The sequence below is a fragment of the Chenopodium quinoa genome, unplaced genomic scaffold (genome assembly GCF_001683475.1).
Source record: "Chenopodium quinoa cultivar QQ74 unplaced genomic scaffold, ASM168347v1, whole genome shotgun sequence".
NCBI lineage: Eukaryota > Viridiplantae > Streptophyta > Magnoliopsida > Caryophyllales > Amaranthaceae > Chenopodium > Chenopodium quinoa.
Window position 1 is genome coordinate 1,801,859 of NW_018744239.1, and position 22,955 is coordinate 1,824,813.

The 22,955-nt window shown below is 39.0% G+C and overlaps 1 protein-coding gene across 1 annotated transcript; it reads right to left on the bottom strand.

Moving 5' to 3' along the window:
• Positions 1–9,030: 9,030 nt before the first annotated feature.
• Positions 9,031–22,002, bottom strand: LOC110694112. The gene is made up of 7 exons (XM_021871276.1): positions 21,865–22,002; positions 12,251–12,390; positions 10,870–10,971; positions 10,652–10,703; positions 9,982–10,100; positions 9,696–9,752; positions 9,031–9,234 (listed from the first exon to the last, which is right to left on the bottom strand). The coding sequence occupies exons 2-7, from the start codon at positions 12,329–12,331 to the stop codon at positions 9,109–9,111; spliced, it is 537 nt and encodes a 178-aa protein (XP_021726968.1). The 5' UTR covers positions 12,332–12,390; positions 21,865–22,002; the 3' UTR covers positions 9,031–9,108.
• Between the last annotated feature and the right edge of the window lie 953 nt (positions 22,003–22,955).

A 22,955-nucleotide genomic window follows, 5' to 3' on the forward strand; every position in this document is an offset into this window, starting at 1 on the left:
CATCAGATTAACAAAAATTCGTTTATCTGGCAGATTAACTTGTATTTTCCCATAAACAACTAGTTAATAGAAACTGAAAAAGAAGACAAAGTAAAGCGACAAGGATTTGCTATGTGATGCGCTGGATGCACCTGTTCCCTATCAACCTTCAAGATGTTGCACAACTCAAAAGTTCTTTCCAACTGATGAATCCCCTGTAACGTCCAATGCAATGCAAGTCTATGTTTCCCAAGGAGTTTTGATTCAGCAAAGAAACTAGAATCCCTATAAACTATAACCGAGGTATAACATCGGTAAAGGCTACACATAAAATTGTTGTATGTGGTCTCTATATACAACTCTCATTTGTCATGTTTTTATTGACTAAATAATAGGCACAAGTTCCATTAAATTTAATTTATATTTGACTCCTAATTTTCTCCCATTTTCTATTGATGTGTCAAATTTCTAATAGTGTTGTATGTAGGGACAACATACAATGGTTGTATAGCTGAGAGACAAGCATAGCCCCCCACTTGTAGAGTAGACTTGGCTATCCCAAAGATCCTCCCGCATCAATTTCAACATCATCTACAGAATTCACCGTCCACCCCGTGCCATAATTATTAGAAGGTTTATGCCATGATCCATCCACCCTGACTATTGTAACAAATGGATAGATAGAACGATGCAAGACTGTCCTCTAAATCCCCAAAAAAGCTTACAAAAACCCTGGGCGAAATGTGTGAGTCATCATCACAAAACCTCTAAGGTACCCATTTTTCGAAAGTCCTGCTTCATAAACTCATGCAAACAACGAAGCGCCTCCGATCCTCTTGATGTACATAGAAACTGTAATACCTCTCATGATTTCTTTAAAGGAATTTAATATACTACGCATACCAACTAGGTACATCTTTCTTTAAGGGAGCTCGTATTAAGATACTTCTTAGTTAAGCGTGCTTGGCTAGGAGTAGTCTTACGATGGATCTTAGCATAGGTGACCTCTTGGGAAGTGTTCCTAGGGTGCACATAAGTGAAGATAAAATGTGCTGAAAGGACTTGTATTGGTTTGTGAGGACAGTTTTGAGTCTCAGATGTGCATTTTGTGACAATAGGCCACATCCGGATTTTGAGGGGCGAGGTGTTACAAATGGTACCAGAGAAACCCTGTGACCGTGTGCTGATTGTGTATAATTAGTCTATGTCGGTAGCCTAGATGGGGAGAATTATGGGGCTATATGGTTGTATCCAGACTAGATGTAACACTTTGGCTACCTAGAAGCCATTAGGCATAATATTGGGGTCCTTAGGATTCCAAGCGCAATGAGAGCATTACCATTCTCAAGCTGGGGTGTAAGTAAAATTCCTCATGATTTTTTTAAGTGAATTTAATATACTACCCATACCAACAAAATGCAACTTTCTTTTAGGGAGTTTGTATGCTAAGATACTTCTCGATTAAACGTGTTTGGTTGGGAGTAATCTTACGATATGGGTAACCTCTTATGAAGTTTTCCTAGGATGCGCATAAGTGATGACAAAATATGCCTACATTATGCATTTCGTGACAATAGGCCCCATCCTGATTTGGGGTCAGGGTGTTACAGATTCATCTAAGATAAACCTTTGTCAAAATAATAAAAAGAATAGCCTTAAAAGTGGGCGAAATAACATTTTCAAGTGAATTGAGACTTACATGGGTCTTTGTGAAAATTTGCCACCACTAGTCTCTCTTTTCTCTTTTCTCTCTTCTCTCCCCTCTTTTAGGTTTTTAGTTTTTTTGGTCATTTAGGTTGAAAATAGTCTAATTTTCTTAATTTAAATTAGTTTCTTTGCTTTGTTTTCTCCATTTTTAAAAGTCTGTTTCAATTTTTTATGATTGAATTTTATTTTTATGGTTCTAATAATAATTAGGAAGGTAATTTGGATTTGTATGGACTTTAGGGTTTGTCATCAATTCTACGATAAGAACATCATATCTTATCATTTGGCTTCAATAAAAATAGTTGGACTATTCTTATCAATTATTTCAACCGAAAATCAAAAGTTGAAAACGCCAATATGACAATATGTAGTCATTTGGGCTAATTGTTTATTTTTAATACATATCCCAAAGATTTGGGCTTAAATATATTGGGCCAGCCAAACAAATTTTTACAGGTTTACTAATAACAACAACCTGACAACATTATACTACGCATCATATAAATAGACGAAGTATATGGCTTTGTTTTTCTTAATTTGTTTTATTTTAGTCCCTCCGTGTTTTTTTAAATGTATCACTTTGATTTTTGCACTTTTCACATACTATATTTGACTTAATTTTTTCACTTATGTAAAATAAAGGAAAATTTGTTAAAAAAATCTTTCAAAAGGATCATTTTGTGGGAAAAAAACAAAAAAAAAAAAAAAAAAAAAAAACCTTTTAAAAGTTTTTTTGTTATAAAAAACCACCACGTTCATTATTCTTACTAGAGGAAACCTATTTTCTTAATTACCCTCTAATTAACAAAATTAGACTCTAATTTCCTTAAATTAATCTCTAACCCACCATATTAATAAATAATTAGCTTTAATATATATATATATATATATATATATATATATATATATATATATATATATATATATATATATATATATATATATATATATACACCACCACCCCTCCTTCCTTTCCCCCTCCTTTAACAACAACCCCCTCCTCTGATCCATCGGACCCACTGCCTCAATCTCCTCACCTCCGTCGACCTCCTCCACAACCGGACGACCTTCCCTTTCCCCCTTATCATCGCCGAGGACAACCACCTTCATGATTTTGAAAAACCTTATAAAATCGATTTGGGGATTTTTAATTGTGTGTATCTTGCTTGCAATTGATGCTTTTTTTTGTGCTTTGATTATATATGTGTGTGTGTGTGTGTGTGTGTGTGTGATGTAGAAACAAATTGCAATTGATTGGACTTGATTTGAGCATGTTTGAGTAAATAAGAGCCAAAAATTCGAAGGAAGGTTGTGGTTGCCAAAGGGGATAAGGGGGAACGGAAGGATAAACTGGCGGTGGAGGTAGGGGGATCTATGCGGAAGTCAGGTGGGTGAGGGGGTTGTTGCCAGAGGAAGGGGAAAGGGAGGAAGAAGGGGAAGGGGTGGTTGGGGTGGTGGTTTTATATATATATATATATATATATATATATATATATATATATATATATATATATATATATATATATATATATATATATATAAGTTAAATCTAATTATTAAGTAATTTTGGGTGGGTTAGAGGTTAATTAGAAGAAAATATCAAGAAATGGGAGAAAATTATAGTCTAATTAAGTTAACTAGAAGATAATTAAGGAAATGGGTTTCCTCTCACAAAAAAAAAAAATGAACGTGGTGGTTTATTTTAACCAAAAAACTTTTAACATTTTTTTTTCGCAAAATTGTGTTTTTAAAAGGTTTTTTCTGACAAATTTTCCTAAAATAAATAAATGTTATCTTATAATATATCATTAGATTAGTATAATGTCTAGTCTCATAATATAATTTTATTACAACTTTTACTAATAATAGACAATTAAAGATATTAATGGTCAAAGATGCGCCTCGGTAAATGTGCTGGCCAAATTGATGCAAATAAAAAAAAAAGAGAGTATAAAACAAAGGTTAAACCTCGTGGTTGCTCTATCTATGCTATGCCCAACTCGTTGGTCAAAAGCTATTTTCTCCATTCCACAATGATGTTCTTATTTGGAATATTTTGACTTTTAAAAATAAGAGAGAATATTCTAAATATCTCTCAATTGGGAGATCTAAGGCGCGCAAAAAGGACTATGAGAAGAGAAATTGCAATTGTATGCTTGTCACTAATGCTTTATGACAATGTATATGGTATTTTGTTGTAATTATTTGCAAAAATGACTTTTGTTAAAAATTTTCTCTAATTTTAAAAGATAGGAAAATTACTCTAACTAAGCTACTACAAAACTACAGGCATTATGTAACATCTAAATAATTCAATAATTAATGTAATTATTATTTATTAGTAAAAATTAATGTTGAAGAAAAAAAATTATTATGGTACGTAGAAAATGTAGTAATATACTCTAACTAAGGTACTACAATACTACAAGTATTCGTAACATCTAAAAATTCAATAATATAAATATTACGAAGTATTTGTTATTACAAATTAACATTGGAAGAAAAAAAAACTATTACCATTCCACATATACTAATCTAGTTAAGTACTAATATCTTCTTACCTTTTTATTTAATTTGTTTTGATTGGTAAACAAATATTTTTAGGGATATATTTGTCTTCACACTTTTCATAAAAACATTCTTATACCATTTTATAAGATAGGGGTCTATAAGAACAAATATAGTCATATGGAATCTAGTTTCATTCGTCTTAGTATTTACGGTCAAAGATTTGTAAAAACTTGCATGGATTTACATAAATCAGAACATCATTTGGAAACAAAGGGACCATATGATAAAAGGGCCTAGGAGTCACCTGTCATAATGTTCACTTTAAACATCTAAGTAGCTTCCACCTGAAAACCGAATTATTCTACTGTGTCATTAAAAACGGACACCATAATATGCTGATGTGGCATGTTATATGATAAAATTTTCTTTTATTTTTAAAAGTCAAAATGTACTATACATATATGTATAATTGGAAATACATGTTTTGTAAAAAAAATAAATAAATATAGTATATAAAAATCTATTTTTATATTATAAAATCACACAGAAAATTAAATTATTTGATTTGGTTACTTGCATGGTAGTTACTTGAGTCTTTTTAATTAGTTGAACCGTAGTCTCTTGGGATCCGACCCTTGCTTGCCCGTCTACATAGTAGTGGTCTAGTTAGGTTTATTTTTGTTAGGTACGGAACACGCCTATCAATACAATATTCGGCTTTAGGGTTCAATAATTCTAATTTATGTAAAAATCAGGTTGTTTGTCTCTCCCGTGCGATTATAGATTTATAGTCAATTAGGGTGCAGTCGGCAGCGCACATAGGTTCGGCGAAGGATTCACAGCGGCAGCTCAAGGTTTTTGCAAATTTTTCAAGCGCTTTCAGGTGTATTTTGGGATCGATTTTGGTCAATTTCAGGAAGGTTCAGGCATCTTTATTGGGAATGTATTGTTTAGTTTTCAGGCAGCATTTTCGGCAGTCGTTCTTCTCCGGTAGCAAATTCGTGATTATCCATCCTTTTGGTTGTTCGTTGGCTAGCTATTTCGTAAGTTTTTGGTGCAAGGGGTATTGACATTGATGAGAATACATTAACAATGTTTGGGAATGGGTGGATGAATGAAGAACATTGATGTGAATACATCAGCAATGTTTGTGAATGGGTGGATGAATTAAGAACGTTGATGATGAACAATTTTAATATAGTGATTTTTTTTTTAAATAATTGTGATATAAAAAAAATACATGTATTAAAAAAATACATGATATAAATACAATTTTAATACATTATGGAAATTAAAAATAATTCAAAATGAAAATAAAAATAGTAAATACAAGCCAATTAGATTTCGCCATGTCAGCTTTTTATGGTGTCATTTTTAAAGAATGATGACATTGTAGAATTTTCATTGAAAACCATATAACAATGAGAGTAGAACCCCCTTTGTCTTGTACAATGAATATAACTTTCTCTTTTTTATGAATATGGCCTATGGGATATACATATCAATACTCACATATTATCCCTTTAACACTTGTTTAATATGGAACGACACTTTTACTCATATGTTGGTTGATTTTGTTTGATTTTATTAGGGATCGGAGTATTATTATTACGAGTACATTCCAAATTATTTTATTTTTTAACTACAAATAATAAATTAAGAAAAAAATAAAACAAAGCTGTCAATTTTCAGATATATTATGGAATCTTTTTCAGTTGGCAGGAGTAGTGAAGCTATCCAACAATGTGTGCTAAACAGCTACAACCATAGCACCATAGTACAACAGTACTACAACACATGAAACTGTGAATAGTACTCCTTATGAAAGAGGAAGATAAAGTTAACAAAAAAAAAAAAAGAAGTTTATGAGTAGTACAAGGTTTCAAAAATGAGGTTTCAGTTAAAAAAAAAAATAAATTAAGAATTACATGTAGCTTAAGCTAGTGTACAAGATTTGAGGCCTTATTGATCAATTATGAACTATGATTCATCTTTTATGTACCTCTACTAGTCGGCTGTACTTCTGGTGTCACTTATGAAATCAGTTATCATTTTATGTTTATAAGTTCAGAAACATTGCAAGCATTCAATAGAATTACATTTTAGGCCATGTTGGAGTTTACAAAGTTCTAATAAAACAAGTGATACAATTCATACAAATCGACGAGAATTTGTTCTCTCCATCCAAAACAAGGAAATCTAGTCTAATTTTAGGAAATTTTGGAAAAAACCACCTTTTAATTTTTTTTTTTTTTTTGGCATATAACCACCTTTTTAAAATAATGTTACAATTTTTTTTTAAAAGGCAAAAAAACAAGATTTAAAAGATGGTTTTTTGCAAAATTTCTCTAATTTTATAAAGGATTGATTTGGTCTGATCAGAATGTTTATAATTATCCGACCTAATTTATTTAATAATAAGACTAAACTTTAATTGCATTATAATATTAATCTATACCCAAAAAAAAAAAAAAAAAACCATTATCAAAATAGATCACATTAGATTTGTCTCGTTATGAACTCTGCAAATATGTATTTTTTTTTTTAATATGCAACTAAAGATATTTTTAACAATAAGTAAATGATAATTAAAAGTTCTTATTTGAATGTTTCTGGTCTGGTCTAATCCAAATTTATTAAGAAATAAGTAATAAGTATCTGAAACAAGTTGAAGAAAACAAGTCTCATTAAACCATTTATTTGAATATAGTTAAAAGTTCGGGTCATAGTATATAGCTTGTATTTACATACATAATAACATATGCAATTTTTGAGTTTTATCTTAGGCATTAAAAAAAAAAAGTAATGTGGCTGCTCATAAAAGAGTAAAGTATCCTTATAATAATACTCCACTAGATGAAGCCCGTGCAATGCACGGTTTGTTTGAATTTTTTAAAATAATTTTTTTTTAATTTACGTGCAAAAAAATTGGTTATATATTTAGATAAAATAATATAGATGAAGCCCATGCGATGCACGGTTTGTTAGTATTATTTTAAAAAATAATCTTCATATTTATGTGATTAAAATTGTTATAATATTAGTTTTAAAATATTAGATAAAATTTCGAATCTCAAAAGATAATATTTTGTATTTAATTAATCTAAACTTTAAAATCTCATTAGTCAATTTTGCTTCGTGACATTTGAATTATTTAATTGTAAAAGAAATTAATAATCTCTTATTTAATTGGCTACAACTTAAATTTAATTATAATTCTACATGGCACGCTAAAAATTAAATCCTACGTGGCTCTCTAAAAACTCGAGGAAAACCTCCCCTTTGTATATATAATATATATTAGATTCGTTTTTTTTTTTTTTTTTTTTAGCATCACTTCCCTTATTAGTAATTTTATACTATATTTTATCATTTTTCTCACTTACTTTAAACCTCCGTCAAATTATTTTATCAATTTTCTCTGTTATGGTCCCTACTTAAATAATAAAAATATGTATTCTCTCACATATATTTTCTTTTTCATTGTCATATAATAATTTATTTTCATACTCATAATATTATAATACTCTCCTAAAACTCCATACAATCTCAAATAATATAAATTAATAAAAAAAAATGGAGAGAGTAATACTAATAAATATCTCATATACACTGATGTAAAAGTTGGTGAATATTGTATCATTTGTAGTATGTAATTATGTATTGATGTATGTGATATATGACATGCAAATAAAAGTCAAATCGATAATAATGTGCCCCAATAGTAACTAAGCGTCACGGAGCGTTTGTGGGAGAAAAAAACCACATTGTTGGGTCCATAGACGCCTAAACGGTAGACTAAAAGGGTCCCTTTTCTTCACGTTGATTTGGTCGGCCATCACAAGTACAATTTTCCTATTGTCTAACTAAAACCTAAATTAATTGAGAAGATTTTTTTAGTTGACTATGCAGGTTATAAGCTATACAAATACGTGGGATTATGACTACATCATTCTTATAATCGAGACTCAAGGTCACATGTATGAGCACCTAATACAAAGGTTGAAAAAGTGAAACATCACAACTACTACACATTACTATTAAAACAAATTAAATGGACTGCAGCCTTCTTGTAATTTGGTGAGCCCGATGAACATGTTGCCTATCTGTAATGCTACAATGACGAAACATCGACCCTTCAAGTTTGATCTGCTGTACTAGCCATAAATAATTGATGTCATTCCGCCCATCACCCCTTAAGAGAGTTTCAAGATTATAAGAATATGAACTTTCTTAAGGGGGTGTTTGGTTCGCAAACTGTTATGGGGTTGGAATCAGGAATAAAACCATAGTGGTATAGGTTTGGAACTTGATTCTTAATACCATATGTTTGGTATGCTTATGGAATGCATTTTTTTCTTTTATTTGATACCTAAAAGTATGGGAATGAGCTAAACCCACCTTCCCCCTAAGGTTTCTAAACCCCATACCTTAGGGGTTTGAGGTATGGGTTTGAAACTCTTATAATCATAAAACAAACATAAGGTATGGGTTTAAACCATTCTAAACCCATACCTTATGCCTTAATTATGCACTAGTAGAAAAACCCATAAGGCCACCGGTTCAAAACCCCCCTTTGCCACCGGTTTTGAACCGTTGGGCATTTGGGGGGTGGCAATACTCCTCTAAAAAGCCACCGGTTCAAAACCGGTGGCAAAAACAAGTATTGCCACCGGTTAACCGGTGGCAATAACCATTCCCGGGTTTTTTTAAAGGGGTTATTGGCATCGGTTCCTGTTCAAAACCGGTGCCAATAATGGCTAAAAAAAATTAATTTTTTTTTTTTTTTTTTGCATTTTTTTCACTTAAATTGATAAATAAACACTAACATATATATAAACTTACATATTTTCATTTAAAAAATGTTGTAATATTACAATTTTTGTCCAAAAATTAAAATAAATTACAAGGTTACAAACATATGCAGCTACACAGTAGCAGAAGTGCAGAACAGCAACACAAAAGCAGAACACCAGCACAGAAGCAGCCCCATATCTTAGTAAAACAAATTGAACTTCTTAGATGAAATTCTGGAACCTGCAAATCAAGAAAGCAATAGAAATTGAGATTAGTTAATGAAGCTTATATAATTTAAAAACGTGAATCTTAACAAATAGAATAAGACAATTTTTTAATACAAGAGGATCAAAGTTCCTTGCTAGGCCACCTGCAGCAGTAGCCTCGGCAGGGCAGCAGCAACTGCAACCTTGCTAGGCCACCTGCAGCAGCAGCCTCGGCAGGGCAGCAGCAGCAGCTGCAGCCTTGCTAGGCCACCTGCAGCAGCAGCCTCGGCAGGGCAGCAGCAGCTGCAGCCTTGCTATGGCACCCTGCAGCAGCAGCCTCTACAGGGCAGCAATAGCTGCAGCCTTGCCAGGCCACCTACATCTAATGCCACTTATAGTTCTAGTATTCAATGCATCATTCACAAGAAAACAACCACAGAAAATGAAAAAATATAAGGATGAATGCAACAAAGGGAGAACTACAAGTCCATGTACCTCAGTCGGATTAAAAAGACTACAAGCTTGATTAGTTATGTCTAGCAATGATGCTTCCTGCCATAACAAAAGCAAGTTGTCACACAAATAGAGGCAAAAAAAAAAAGAAAAGAATACTTCAAAAGAAATCCATAACAGACATGTGTATTATTACTTAGCATACAACAGGCCACACATACATCAATACCAATCTGCACAAAATTAATTATAAACTAAGGAATGCTCAATGAGGACAAGTATATATTCCACAAAAATCAAAATTCCAGCAAAAAAATTACGAACTTACCTTCTGAAAAATGGGATATTCAGCACTAAATCTGGTACAAGCAAAATTTGCAGCATCTTCACTTGTCCTGGGTTCTTGCTTGAGAAATTGATTGCAAGGAAAAGCCAAGACTTCAAAACCTGAGATACCAGATGCAAAATAACTTTTTCAATTAAAATGGGTGACAAAAAAGTTTCAGTTGAGTATAAGGAGGGAGCTCAAAATGAGAAAATAACTTCTCTGAATAAAGCACACCTGATTCAATAAAAACAAAAACAATTTTGATTCACAATCACTCGCCTACCTTTCCTAATCTCTTTTTGTGTCCCTTCACATGCCTAGCTCTCAAATGAAGGCATTGACCTCCTCTTAAGTTCAAATTAAAGTGAGTACCAAGATACTAAAATGTCAATTATCATTTCAGACATCCCCTTCAACCAGCCAAAGTAAAGAAAAAAAGAAGAAGAAGAAGAGATATCTACTATACATCTAATAAATTATGATTTCACATGAACACACTAGCTGGCTAAGTTATTTGACCAAGAAATCATTCTTTTCATGCCTTACATCTATACGCTTCAAAATTAGTCACAGCCAATTATTAAAGCCTTTAAAGGCATAATTAAGCATCTTCTATTCTTTTCTAGTATTTATTGAGAAGTTAATAAACAAAAGGAGATTTGATACTAACCATAACAAATGGGAACGCATATCATAACATAACTAGCAGATGTCGGAGGAACCTGAACCATTTAGAAGAAAATAACATAACTAGTATCATAAGCCCTTATTAAGAGATGGGAACGCATATCAGAAAGAAGACAGATAAGCACTGAAATGCAATAATCTGGATAATTCGTACAAACACCTAACAAATAAAGCAATCAATTTAATACCTCAAATACTTACACATGCATCCTCAAAAGTGGAAAATGGCAGAGCATATTCTACAGCCCTTGGTACCATGTCGAGCTTTGGTTTAGCCCCCAAAGCAAGAACCAACCTGGCAGTCTAAGCAAACAAACAAGTAATCAGCCTGAGCAATACTTTAACAAGTAATAAGGATGAATGCAACTGATATTCAAGCTCAAATTGGATCCTCATTCTACAATACTTTCATCGTGCATCTTGAACACTTGCAATAAAAAATTGAATGATTATACTTCAAAAATAAAACCAAATTGTGGGTTGTGAACACCTAGTGATTAGAATTATGGCTTAAATTCATGTCTTTAACATGCTAAAAAATAGCAGCCCCTAGTAAGATTACAGCAGCATATTGCATAACAAAATTGCTTACAACCAACCTTAAATCCATAATCAACCTTAACCCATTAACGTACATACTCTAAAAAAATAATAGGTCATGATAGGCACAAGATTAGGCATAAAAATTATGAAATAAATCAGTTAAAACCATTCAATTCACATAGTTCACTAATTAACCTGACAGCAGCACTTTTGCTTAGGTTTAGGCTCATAATCATATCGAAACTTACCCAAAACATGATAATTTAACTTAGAGATATATCTAACATGATGCTATACCATATTAGGCACAAAAACAAACTAAATCAAGACAAAATGAGGCTGTAAACCCACTGAACAATACAGCAATTAGAGCAGCAAATTAGTGAACATTATAGTACAATTAATACTTGAAAACCACCACAAAACGCAACAATAATTAATGGTACCAAAGCTATATATATATATATATATATATATATATATATATATATATATATATATATACTACTTCTAGGCATGATTATGCAACATAACAACCAGAAAAAAAATAAGTAAATAATTAAATAAAATCAGTGTAATTTGTAGAAAAAGGAGCTTACAGTGTAAATTAGATCAATGATAACAGACTCAAACTATTATTAGCTAACAAGAGGGACAAAATCGAACTCAAAATCAAACATCACATACAAACTCAAACCCAAACACAGCAACCACATCACAAAATCCAAAATATAACCTTATAACTCAATGAAATCGAAATCAAAATCAAAATTCATATTATCAGCTGTAAATACCCCAAAAAAACCCACTAAACACTCAAAAAACACCCAGAAAAATGCCATAAAAAATCGAAACATGTCTGTCACACTAACACAACAACCTAATCATTCCAAATCAATTCAAACCAAAAAAAAAAAATCAGAATTTCGGTAAATTGAAGCCCGATCTGAACCAGATCCTAACCCTAAAAACACAATTCAGCAAAAAAAAAAAAAAAAAAGAAATCGAAAACAATCGAAAAAATTACAAATACAATTACCTTATTCTCGGATTTAAGCAGAGGACTCGAGAAGAGATAGAGAGATGGAGTGGGCTGGCGGATCGCGACCACCGTCACCATAATCACCTTGGCGCCGTGAAGAGAACAACATGTTCATCAACCTCATCACAACATAACCCCAACTGTTTCGGGTGAAAACAATGGGACCTTGCCGAAGGTCTGCTGAAACGGAGAAGACTGGATTCGGTCCAAGTTATGTTGGGCCGAAGGTTTCCTGCACAGTAAACACACGTAAACTAGCCTCGGGGGTGTTGCCGAGGAAGGCCCCTCCGATGCTAAAGTCAGTATAATGTGTAGAAAGAGAACACTATGCAAGAGAATTAGTTGCTTGAGGCTTTGCTTGAATATATGAGAATATATGAATGAATGTGACTATATGAATATTGATGGCTTTTATACCTCTTCATACATGGAGAAGTTGGGCCTTAGCCCAATTGGCTTGCTTTGAGGGCTGACCTTTGACTTTAGCACAATTGGAGAGTTGAACCTTGATCTTGGGCTTTTAATTGGATCATTTAATGCTTAGGCCCAATTGGACTAAATTAGACCCAAACAACTTGCCCCCCAGACCCGATTTGGAAGGATGACGGGTCGGGTTTGATTTAATTCAGAAAAGGAGGGAAGTAAATGATTTAATTAATCCAAAAATTTGAATTTAAACCGTAATTAATGAGATAACAACGATTAAGGCGGATGATTGTGGAAGTTGGACGGATAATGGGCAGTTTAATCGCAAGGTCGTGTGTTTAACGGTTACTTAGTGGGGTATTTAAGAGAAATTGAAACGCGGACTCCCCGTATTCCCATTTCTGGAGATATAATCAGAGGCGCGTCATCTCTCCTCACTTATTCACCAACACAAACCCAGAATTCTCGAGAGAACCCAAGAACCCGCATCAAAACTTCGCAAATTCCCCGAGCATTAAGCTTAGAAACTGAGACTTGCCACTACGAACTCGTAAATCGGCAACTTTCGCTTCAGATTAAGGTTAATTCCTTTGATTTCAGTTTATTTTTCTTCGAATTCGAACTCCTTCCCTTTTTTTTCGACTTTTTTCTTCGAAATAATCAATGGCAAGAGGAGTTAGAGGTAGAGCCCGTGCTCCAAGAAGAGCAAGGCCAATTCCCGATCCTAGGAACAGGATTGGGACCTGGAATGGACAAAGGCCAGAGTCTGACCCTGCTGAAGGGATTAGGGCGACTCCAATTTCCTCGGCTCCTCCTCAGAGAACGGAGGGGCCGAGCGCTTCTAGACGGGACGATGAAGTTCCTGCTGTCCTTTGGGATATCCTCCCCGGGTTTTCAGAGTGGGAGAATGTCGAAGTAGCTTCGGCCATGATAAAGAACCGCCCCTACTCATGGTGGGTGGAGAATGCCGAACAATATCGGTTTGCCGAGCAAATTGAGTTACATTACGGCATTTTTGAAGTTGATGGGTATTGGTGCCGAATGCCCGCGGCATCCGATAGAATCCATCGTCCACCCTCGGGGTATGTGGGGGTGTACACAAGACAGCTTCAGTACGGGTTGAGGTTCCCTTTGGACGTATTCGTCCGAGACTTGTTGATCCATTACAATATCTCCCTATGTCAGCTAACTCCTACCAGCATCCGAAGGGTGATGACATACTTATGGGTCTGCAAGTTCTTCAAGTATGTGCTGAACCTGCACTGCTTCAAAAAGCTTCATCGGCTAGTGCCAAATATCCAAAGTGGGCACGGAAGCCATGGTTCTGGGTGGTACCGGATTGAGTCCCGGCCCCAGTACCTAACCATGTGGCCGAACGACTTTTCAGACAAGGACTGGAGAGGTCAATGGATTTGGGTTAGGGCACCCACGGATCCGGGCCACCCTTGCGTCTTCAGCGCTCCCCGGTACCTTGCTGAGCCTGATCCCGACATGGGAAGTCTAGGTCCCCCCGCAGATAACGGGCCGGATCCGAACCTTGATCAACAAAATATCTTCGGCAAGCTGCCGAACCGGGGGGGCAGCGGCCGAATGCAGCATATCCCGTAGACTTGGCTCCCCGATACGCATTATGTTTTCCAAGAGAACATGCTAGCAGCTGTTGGCCTCAGCCGAAAGTTTAAGGATGGTAAGCTTCTTCGGCTGGGACCGAGGCTTTTAAATTATCTCTTTTTCTCCTTACTTCGCTTTTTTATGCTGTGCCAACCTAACTGAACTGACCTTTCCCCTTTTCTTTTTCAGAATGGGACGAGACCAACGTTGGCATTAACTATGCTCGTCTTGGCGTCAACCGAGAACGAGTTGTAACTGATCGGGCCCCGTCTATCACTGAACCGAGGCATAGGGAAGTTCATCTAGACTCTTCCCACTTCCAAATTGAGGCTGTTGCTCTGTATCAGAGGCAGAAGCCTTGGTGGAAGAAGAGAGACCCCTGGTTTCAGCTGCTGGACGAAGAAGCTGAAGTTGGCCGTACAGCCGAAGAGGTTGCACGGGTTCTCGAAGCTTGCGAAGGAGGAGAAGGGTCTTCCAGAGCTGCTGAAGAAGAAGCTGCAGCTAGGGAAGCTGAAGAAGACGAGGCTTTGCTGAAGACCTCGGTGAGCTTTCAGACTTAACTTTGTCTTTCTTTTTTTTTTTTTTTTTACTCATATTCTTCCTCCCCCCTGTCTGTTACAGTCTGAAGAGAGTAACAGACACAGAGAAGGGAAAGCCCCTGTTCGTCCCGAAGACCAAATACAAGAAGAGTCTTCAGACTCAGACATGGACGAGCAGCCCCTTCAGAAAAGGCGCCGAAGAATGGCCATCATCGGCCCTCATGACTTTCAACGGAGGCCGATGACCATCGGCGTTGAAATAAGGGAACCCGAGGAAGACAATGGATCGCCGAGGGTTCCCCGGCCACCACCCCAATCACCTCAAAAGACCCCTCCGCCACCTCCTGAGATGGAGGTGGATCAGAGAACTCCCGAATCTAAGGGAGGGGTCCAAGAAGAAGTTCAGGAGGGTGCTGCTGAGCACAAAAATAAGGATGCCGTGATGCCAAGTGCTGAGGGTTTCACGGCAGACATTGCCAGAGAGGTTGAGGCTTTCGTCCTCACCCCTGAAGAAGAAGTCATAATAATTGACTCTTCTGAGAAGGATGATGTTGAGCCATCCAAAGCTAAAGAAGCTCCATCGTCATCCTTTCCTTCCTTCCAGACTCTGCAATCTGGAGAGATGGGTTTCTCGGCCCCCCGAATTCCAATCCCAGCTCACATCTGGGACCTCATATGGGGTCACAACCGAGAAGGTGCTGCAGCCTACTTCGGCGATTTTGCTGGCATGTCCGAAGTAGATAGGGCAAGAATCTGGTCGCTGAAGGCCACTGCTGGGATGGGTGAATCCAGCAGATCAGTTCCTGACCCAGCCAGGTCTAACCAACTGCTGATGATGCAGGTGATTTTCCTTGCCTTTATTTTCTCTAAAATTCAGCTCTATTTTTATTTATATTTTTTTTTAACTTGTGCTCCTGTTTTCAGTTCGTGCACAATCAGACTCTTACTGTAGAGCTGATAGATACCCTACAAGATAGGGTAGACGCTGCCGAGCACGACAAGAAGGTAGCTGAAGAGGAATTAAAGCTTGCTAAGCTGACGCAAGCAGCAGCTGAAGAGAAGCAGCAGAAGGGTGAGGAATACGAGAAAAAAGCTGCTGAAGCCCTCAAAACCTTCTGCGACGCTATGGAGAAGGAAGTTTTTCCCCCATTGATGGAAGGGGAAAAATTCCTCCAGGAGCACATGGGAGTGGACGTCCCCAAATTCAAGGCTGTCATTGAGAGCCGAATCCAGGAAGGGGCTGCTGCACAAGCTGAAGTGCAACAACGGCTAGAAGCTCTTGAAGCCAGCAGAATGGCTGCTGAAGAGCTGCTCCAAGCCAGGGATGTCCAACTCTCAGAGGCTGCTGCTGCTGCTGAAGCTCAGAGAGCTAAGCTCCAAGAGGCTGAGGATCTGCTGATGGCCAAAAAAGAAGAAGTGGCCCAGGCTCAGACAGAGGCTTCCAAAGTTCAGCAGGAGCTGATTGAGCTGAAAGGTTCCTCCTCCAAGCTCGCCGATGAGCTGAAGAAATCCAAGGAAGACTTAGAGGAGACCCAGAAGAAGTTGGCTGATGCTGAGGCTCTACTCAAAGTCCGTGTCTATACCCAGGAAGAATATGAAATGGGTTTCAGAAACGGGTTCAGAGTGTGCCGAAGAGTCTGCCTTCATGCTGAGCCGAAGCTGGACTGGTCCAAATGTGCTGAATGGGTCCAGAATCCCGAAGACCCTCATATGAAGTATGCAACTCCAGTCGAGGCTGAAATTCTTAAGGCTGAGGAAGCCGAAGAAGAAGCTGAGAGAATGGAGTTGGAGGCTGAACAGAGGGAAAGGGAGGCTCGGCAGAGTGCAAAGCCTGCTTCTTCTGCTGCTGGGGTTGAGGCCACCATGGGGCTCAACAATGCTGATCAGTCTGATCCTCGGGCTGAAGCATAGGAACTCGGGCAGTCGTCTTCAGAATCTTGCGGTTCATCATGCGCTTAACTTTAGACTTGCCGCTTTCTAAATTTTTTGCCTTGTTTTTTGCTTCAGCTTGCCTTGTCGTACAACAGTTTATTTTTTTGCTTATGTACGTATTTCGGCAGCTGTTATTTTCCGCTTGTGGGCGGCTGCCGATACAGTTTATTTGAACTTATAGCTCAATTTCTGAGCATAAATTATTAATTTGATGCTCTTTTCTTCAGTTGCTTTGTTTTTGAATGCTTTACTGATTCTTCAATTCTGCTGAACATAAACTTGCACTGATAGTGCTTCTTGCCCCCCCCCAGAAATTGAAGTATGGCTTCAGCTGAATAAACAATTTCTTTATTTCTTCAAAATGGGTATTCGAAGCACAGGGCCAACTGAAGGCAATGCTTCGGATAACGCCTTTGGAGAACAAATCTTGCTGAAGCTTGACTTCAGCTGAAAGACGAGTTCTTTAAAAAATGGATATCCGAAACACAGGGCCAACTGAAGGCAATGTTTCGGATAATAGCTTTCTGGGATACAAGGCTCAGTTAAGGCAATATCCAAGAATTGTCCATCGACTCATGTCTTTGGAGAACAAGTCTTACTGAAGTTGGACTTCAGCTGAAAGACCAGTGTTCTTTAAAAAGACGGATATCCGAAACACAGGGCCAACTGAAGGCAATGTTTCGAATAATGACTTTCTGGGATACAAGACTCAGTTAAGGCAATATCCCAGAATTGTCCATGGACTTGTCTTTGGAGAACAAGTCTTACTGAAGTTGGACTTCAGCTGAAAGACCAGTGTTCTTTAAAAAGACGAGTTTTGTCAGCAATCTGAAACCCAGTTACCCGAAGCCGAAGGTTTCAGACGAGGCTGAATAAACAATTTTCAACTGTTGCTGTTATCCTTGATTTTCTGTCTATCTTTGAAAAATGGATACCCGAAACACAGGGCCAACTTAAGGCAATGTTTCGGATAATGGCTCTCTGGGATACAAGGCTCAGTTAAGGCAATATCCCAGAATTGTCCATGGACTCATGTCTTTGGAGAACAAGTCTTACTGAAGTTTGACTTCAGCTGAAAGACCAGTGTTCTTTAAAAAGACGAGTTTTGTCAGCAATCTGAAACCCAGTTACCCGAAGGCGAAGGTTTCAGACGAGGCTGAATAAAAAACCCTTAAAGAGTAGATAGAACGAAGAAAACTTTGAAAGGATAAAAAGTTGTAAACATTTATATAAATGGCGGCTCCAAGGCCTTTCATTAGTTCAAAATGTACTTACAAAGATTGTTCTGCCCCGAAGGGTTTACACATGATATTTTTTCAGTACATCAGCATTCCAGTGATTTTTCAACTCAGTTCCATCCAACTGCCGAAGTCGGTATGTCCCTGGCTGAAGCTCATCATAGATTTCATACTGATGATACCCCGAGAATGCGTCCATGAAACTAAGCAAGGCATGGCCACTTGTCGAATCGACTAACTGATCGATCCTCGGCAAGGGATAGAAATCCTTCGGACAAGCCTTATTTAGGTCCGTGAAGTCAACACACATCCTCCAGGTACCATTGGGCTTCTGAACCATCACCACATTTGCCAGCCATTCTGGATATTGGCAAGGTTCGATGAATCCTGCCTCCAGCAATTTTTTGACCTCGGCTGCGATGTCTCGGTTCTTATTAGCGGAGTAATTCCGCTTCTTTTGCTTAACTGGTCGACACGTTGGGTCAACATTAAGCTTATGGGAGATGAGGTCTGAACTTATCCCGGTCATATCAGCTGCCGAGAAAGCAAACACATCTCTATTGTCCCGAAGGAGCTGAATAAGTTCACAACGGGTGTTCGGATCAAGGTCCATCCCGATTGTTACACATTTCTCAACGTCTCCTTCGGCCAACTCAACCGTTTCAGTCTGTTGGTCCATGTCCATTGCTGATGGACTGGACTCTTCATAATCTGGCCTGCTGCCAATGTCAGCAGGTGTCCCAGTCTTTTTGTTCTTCGGCTGGCTCTCTGAGTCTTGCTGTTCAGCTGAAGAACTAGCCTTTTCCCTTTCGGGCCCTTTACCTCTGGGTTCAGATCCTTGAGCCGAAGCACTTAGGCCTTTCGGCTTTTTGGTGCTTGGCTCTCTTTCTTTTTCTTTCTCCTCCTCATCCTTGTCGTCATCTGGGCGACTACTGGATGGCTTGAGGTAGTTTCACCTTCGGGCGTCCTTTTGGTTGCCCTGTATCCTTTCGGGGAAGCCGGCGTCTGAGTCGTAAATCATCAGCTGATGATAAGTTGAGACGACCCCTTGGATCTCATGAATTATGGGTCTCCCCAAAATCACGTTGTACACTGAAGGAGCGTCAATGACCAAAAATTCAATCATGACGTTCCTGGCTGCCTCATCGCAGCCGATGGTGACAGGAAGTGTCACCTTCCCATCTGGATAAGTTGAAGCCCCGTTGAACCCGGATACCGGGTAGGGTACCGGCGTAAGGTGCTTGGGCTTCAGCTTGATTTGATTGTAGGCCTTTCGGAACAGAATGTTTTCTCCGCTGCCACCGTCAACAAGGACCTTACTGACGTCGTGGTTGGCCACCGTGGCGATGATCACCAACGGATCCTCGTGAGGGAACGTAATCCCCCGGCAGTCAGCGGCTGTGAACGTCATGTTCGGCACCGGCGACTGGGGAGATTGAATGTCAGCGTTGTTCACCTGGTGAGTCAAAGCTCTAAGGTGTCGCTTGTGCTCCCTCCGAGAGTATATTCCTCCCGAGATAACATTGATCGGAGGGAATTTCCCCTCCGGCTTTTTACTGTTCTTCCGGGGGAAGTCAAGGTCTTGCCGAGAGTCCTTTGCTGACTTCTCGAATTCTTTTTTCTCGCGGTGATCCGCGATGTATTTTTTCAAGTATCCCTTCCGGACCATGTCCTCTATCTGGTCCTTCAGTTGGATACACTCCTCAGTGTTGTGTCCCGAAGACTCGTGGAACTCGCACCACTTATTTTTATTTTTTCGCTGATACCACTCTGGGAGTGGTCTCGGCTTTCGGTAACTCTGCTCCTCCTTCGTCACGCTGTAAATTTTGGCGCGTGGAAGAGAGAGCGGAGTGTAGGACTCGTATCTGCCTGTGTATGAGGCAGATCTTTCCTTCTTTGGGTCGCTGGCCGAAGATTGCTCCGAGGCCTTTGACTTTCCCTTTGCCTTATGGCCTTGGCCTTCAGACAAGGGTATTTGTCTTTGTTTCCCTCCCCCAAATTGAGGTTGGGTTTTCGCTTTGTTCCATTCTTCGGCTCGGATGAACTTATCCGAGGCATTCAGAGCTTCCTCCAAGGTCTGCGGGGTATGCATGACCATGAAGTCTAGGAACTTTCCGGGCTGAAGGCCATTCTGCATCGCAAAAACGGCTAGCCCCTGGTCCAGCTGAGAGACGCTGGATGACTCGTTACTGAAACGGGTCAGATAGTCTCGGAGGCTTTCGGTTTCCCCCTGTTGCAGACTCATGAGTTCTGTAGTAGTTTTCTCTCGGCGGTTTGCCGTGGAAAACTTGCTCCTGAACTTGGAGGACAGATAATCCCACCCTGTTATAGAGCCTTGCTTTACTCCCTTGGAGATCCACGCTTGCGCGACCCCCTTGAGAGTGGTTGGGAAATATTTGCACCAAGTCGCTTCGGATCTGAGGCAAAGATGCATATGAGTCTCATACGAGGCCACGTGATCCTTCGGATCCGAGGTCCCGCCATATGTGATGTGCGACGGTATTTTAACCGTGGGCACGCGCTCTTCCAGTATCCATTGCTCGAATGGTGAACTGGCGGGTAGCATAACGGCCTTGCCCTTGTTCCTGGCCGAAGGGACCGCGCTCCGCCCTCTTAGAGAGGTAGGAGTGGTTTTCGTCCCTGGCTGGGAAGTCTGGGCCTCGGCTGCAGGGAACGAGAGGCGACTGCGCACACTCGGTTCCTTGCCGCCGAGTCGGTCGAGGACGCTTCGGCGAACAGTCTCAGGTTCTCGGTGAGTAGATTCTGGCCGAGAAGCTGAGCTGCTGCTCTTATGCGCTTCTGGTCGTGAGGATGAGGATCCTTTTAAAAATGGAGGGTTCTTTTTCCTCTCTTTTTCATTTTTCCAGGAATCCTCTTCCCACTCTTCCAGTTCCCGGAAGGAAGGAAGCTTCCCACCATCATGGTCTAACTTCCTCCGCTGATGCCGGGTATGCGGAGGAGTTCGATCACGGGGTGGTGGCATATTTTGTTCCCTCATCGCCTCCATGAGTACTGCCAGCGCTCTTGCCACCTCTTCCGAGCTAGGCCCCGTCAAAGGGGTCCTCGGCCGAGTATGGGAATGAGGGCGCACAGCCGATGGTTGGCTTTGGGGCACTGAATGTGTCCTATGATTGGACTCACCCCTGCTAGACCGAGGGTGACTCGGCCTATGATGAGAGTCATGAATTACGGGAGAAAGGGAATCCTCCTTGTATGATCCTCCCCCCGAGCTGGCACCCTTGGGAGAGTTCCGGTCTGGCGAGGGTGATGGTGTAGGGGTTTTAGGCTTTTCGCCCGCTCCTTGACGGAGGCCTTTGCTCTTGCGGTTCTTAGCCATTGCTACTAAGATAATTGCAAGATGATATTGGTTAGAAATTTGGCTTAAAGATTTTTGAAAGTCTTCCTCACAGGCGGCGCCAAATTGTTTCGGGTGAAAACAATGGGACCTTGCCGAAGGTCCGCTGAAACGGAGAAGACTGGATTCGGTCCAAGTTATGTTGGGCCGAAGGTTTCCTACACAGTAAACACACGTAAACTAGCCTCGGGGGTGTTGCCGAGGAAGGCCCTTCTGATGCTAAAGTTAGTACAATGTGTAGAAAGAGAACACTATGCAAGAGAATTAGTTGCTTGAGGCTTTGCTTGAATATATGAGAATATATGAGAATATATGAATGAATGTGACTATATGAATATTGATGGCTTTTATACCTCTTCATACATGGAGAAGTTGGGCCTTAGCCCAATTGGCTTGCTTTGAGGGCTGACCTTTGACTTTAGCACAATTGGAGAGTTGAACCTTGACCTTGGGCTTTTAATTGGATCATTTAATGCCTAGGCCCAATTGGACTAAATTGGACCCAAACACCAACTAATTCAATCAAACGCCCTATTCATTTCAATTGTTCATCATTAATCACAAAAAAAGTAAATAAAAATCAGAAACCCTAGATCTCAAATCGAAGAGCACATACCTTCGTGAACAATTCCACCACATCTGCAAAGATCTGGCACCGGTAAATAAATAGACCGTCAATTACGATGAAAGAGAGAAAGGAGGGTAAATAAATAAATAGAGAGAGAAAGGAGGGTTTGAGCAGAGAGAAGAGAGAGGAGACGGAGAAATCAAGAAGAGAGAGAAAACAAAGGAGAGAGTACGAGAAGAGAGAAGAAGGCTAAGCTATTATAATAGAGATGAGGCGCATTTTTTTTTTAACAAAACCACCGGTTCAAAACCGGTGGCCTTTACCATTTATGCCACCGGTTCGGTTTGAACCGGTGGCAATTTAAATATATATAATTCCGCCCACTTTTTAAGCCACCGGTTTTCGAAAACCGGTGGCCATTGAGCGGTGCCTTTTTGTATTTTTCTACTAGTGATGTGAACCAAACACCCCTTTATAGAGTTAACTTTAGGTTATATTTTGCCAACTTAGTGACGGATTCATAAATATAGGGATGAGGGTATAAACGTACAAAATTTCGTTTGTTAAAAAAATGCGAAACTTAGTCGGGTTAAAATTTCCACATACATATTATTCATTGTTTCCATCATCTTGTTAGTCATTGAATGTATCCTTTAGGTTTTTGTTAGTTGCGGCGAACACTACAAGAGGGGGTGAATTGTAATGAATTCCTAGTTGCTACTTTTTGGGAAATATAAAATAGAATGTAAAAGGAGCTTAGAAATCACATATGATTTTACGAGAAAACCTTTCAGGGCCCAACTAGAAATAAAACTTCGAGCCTCTACGAGATTTCAAACACCAAATTACATCACTATAATAAGGAAAACTCTCCTAGTTACAACCTATTATAAACAGACCTTTACTCACAAGTTATAGACTAAACTTGCTACACGATAGGATCCTATTCTACCTAACTTAAGTCTCGGACTTAGATTCTACTCTCAAGCTGTATGAAATAATGTCAAACACTCATCCACTACTACAAAAAATA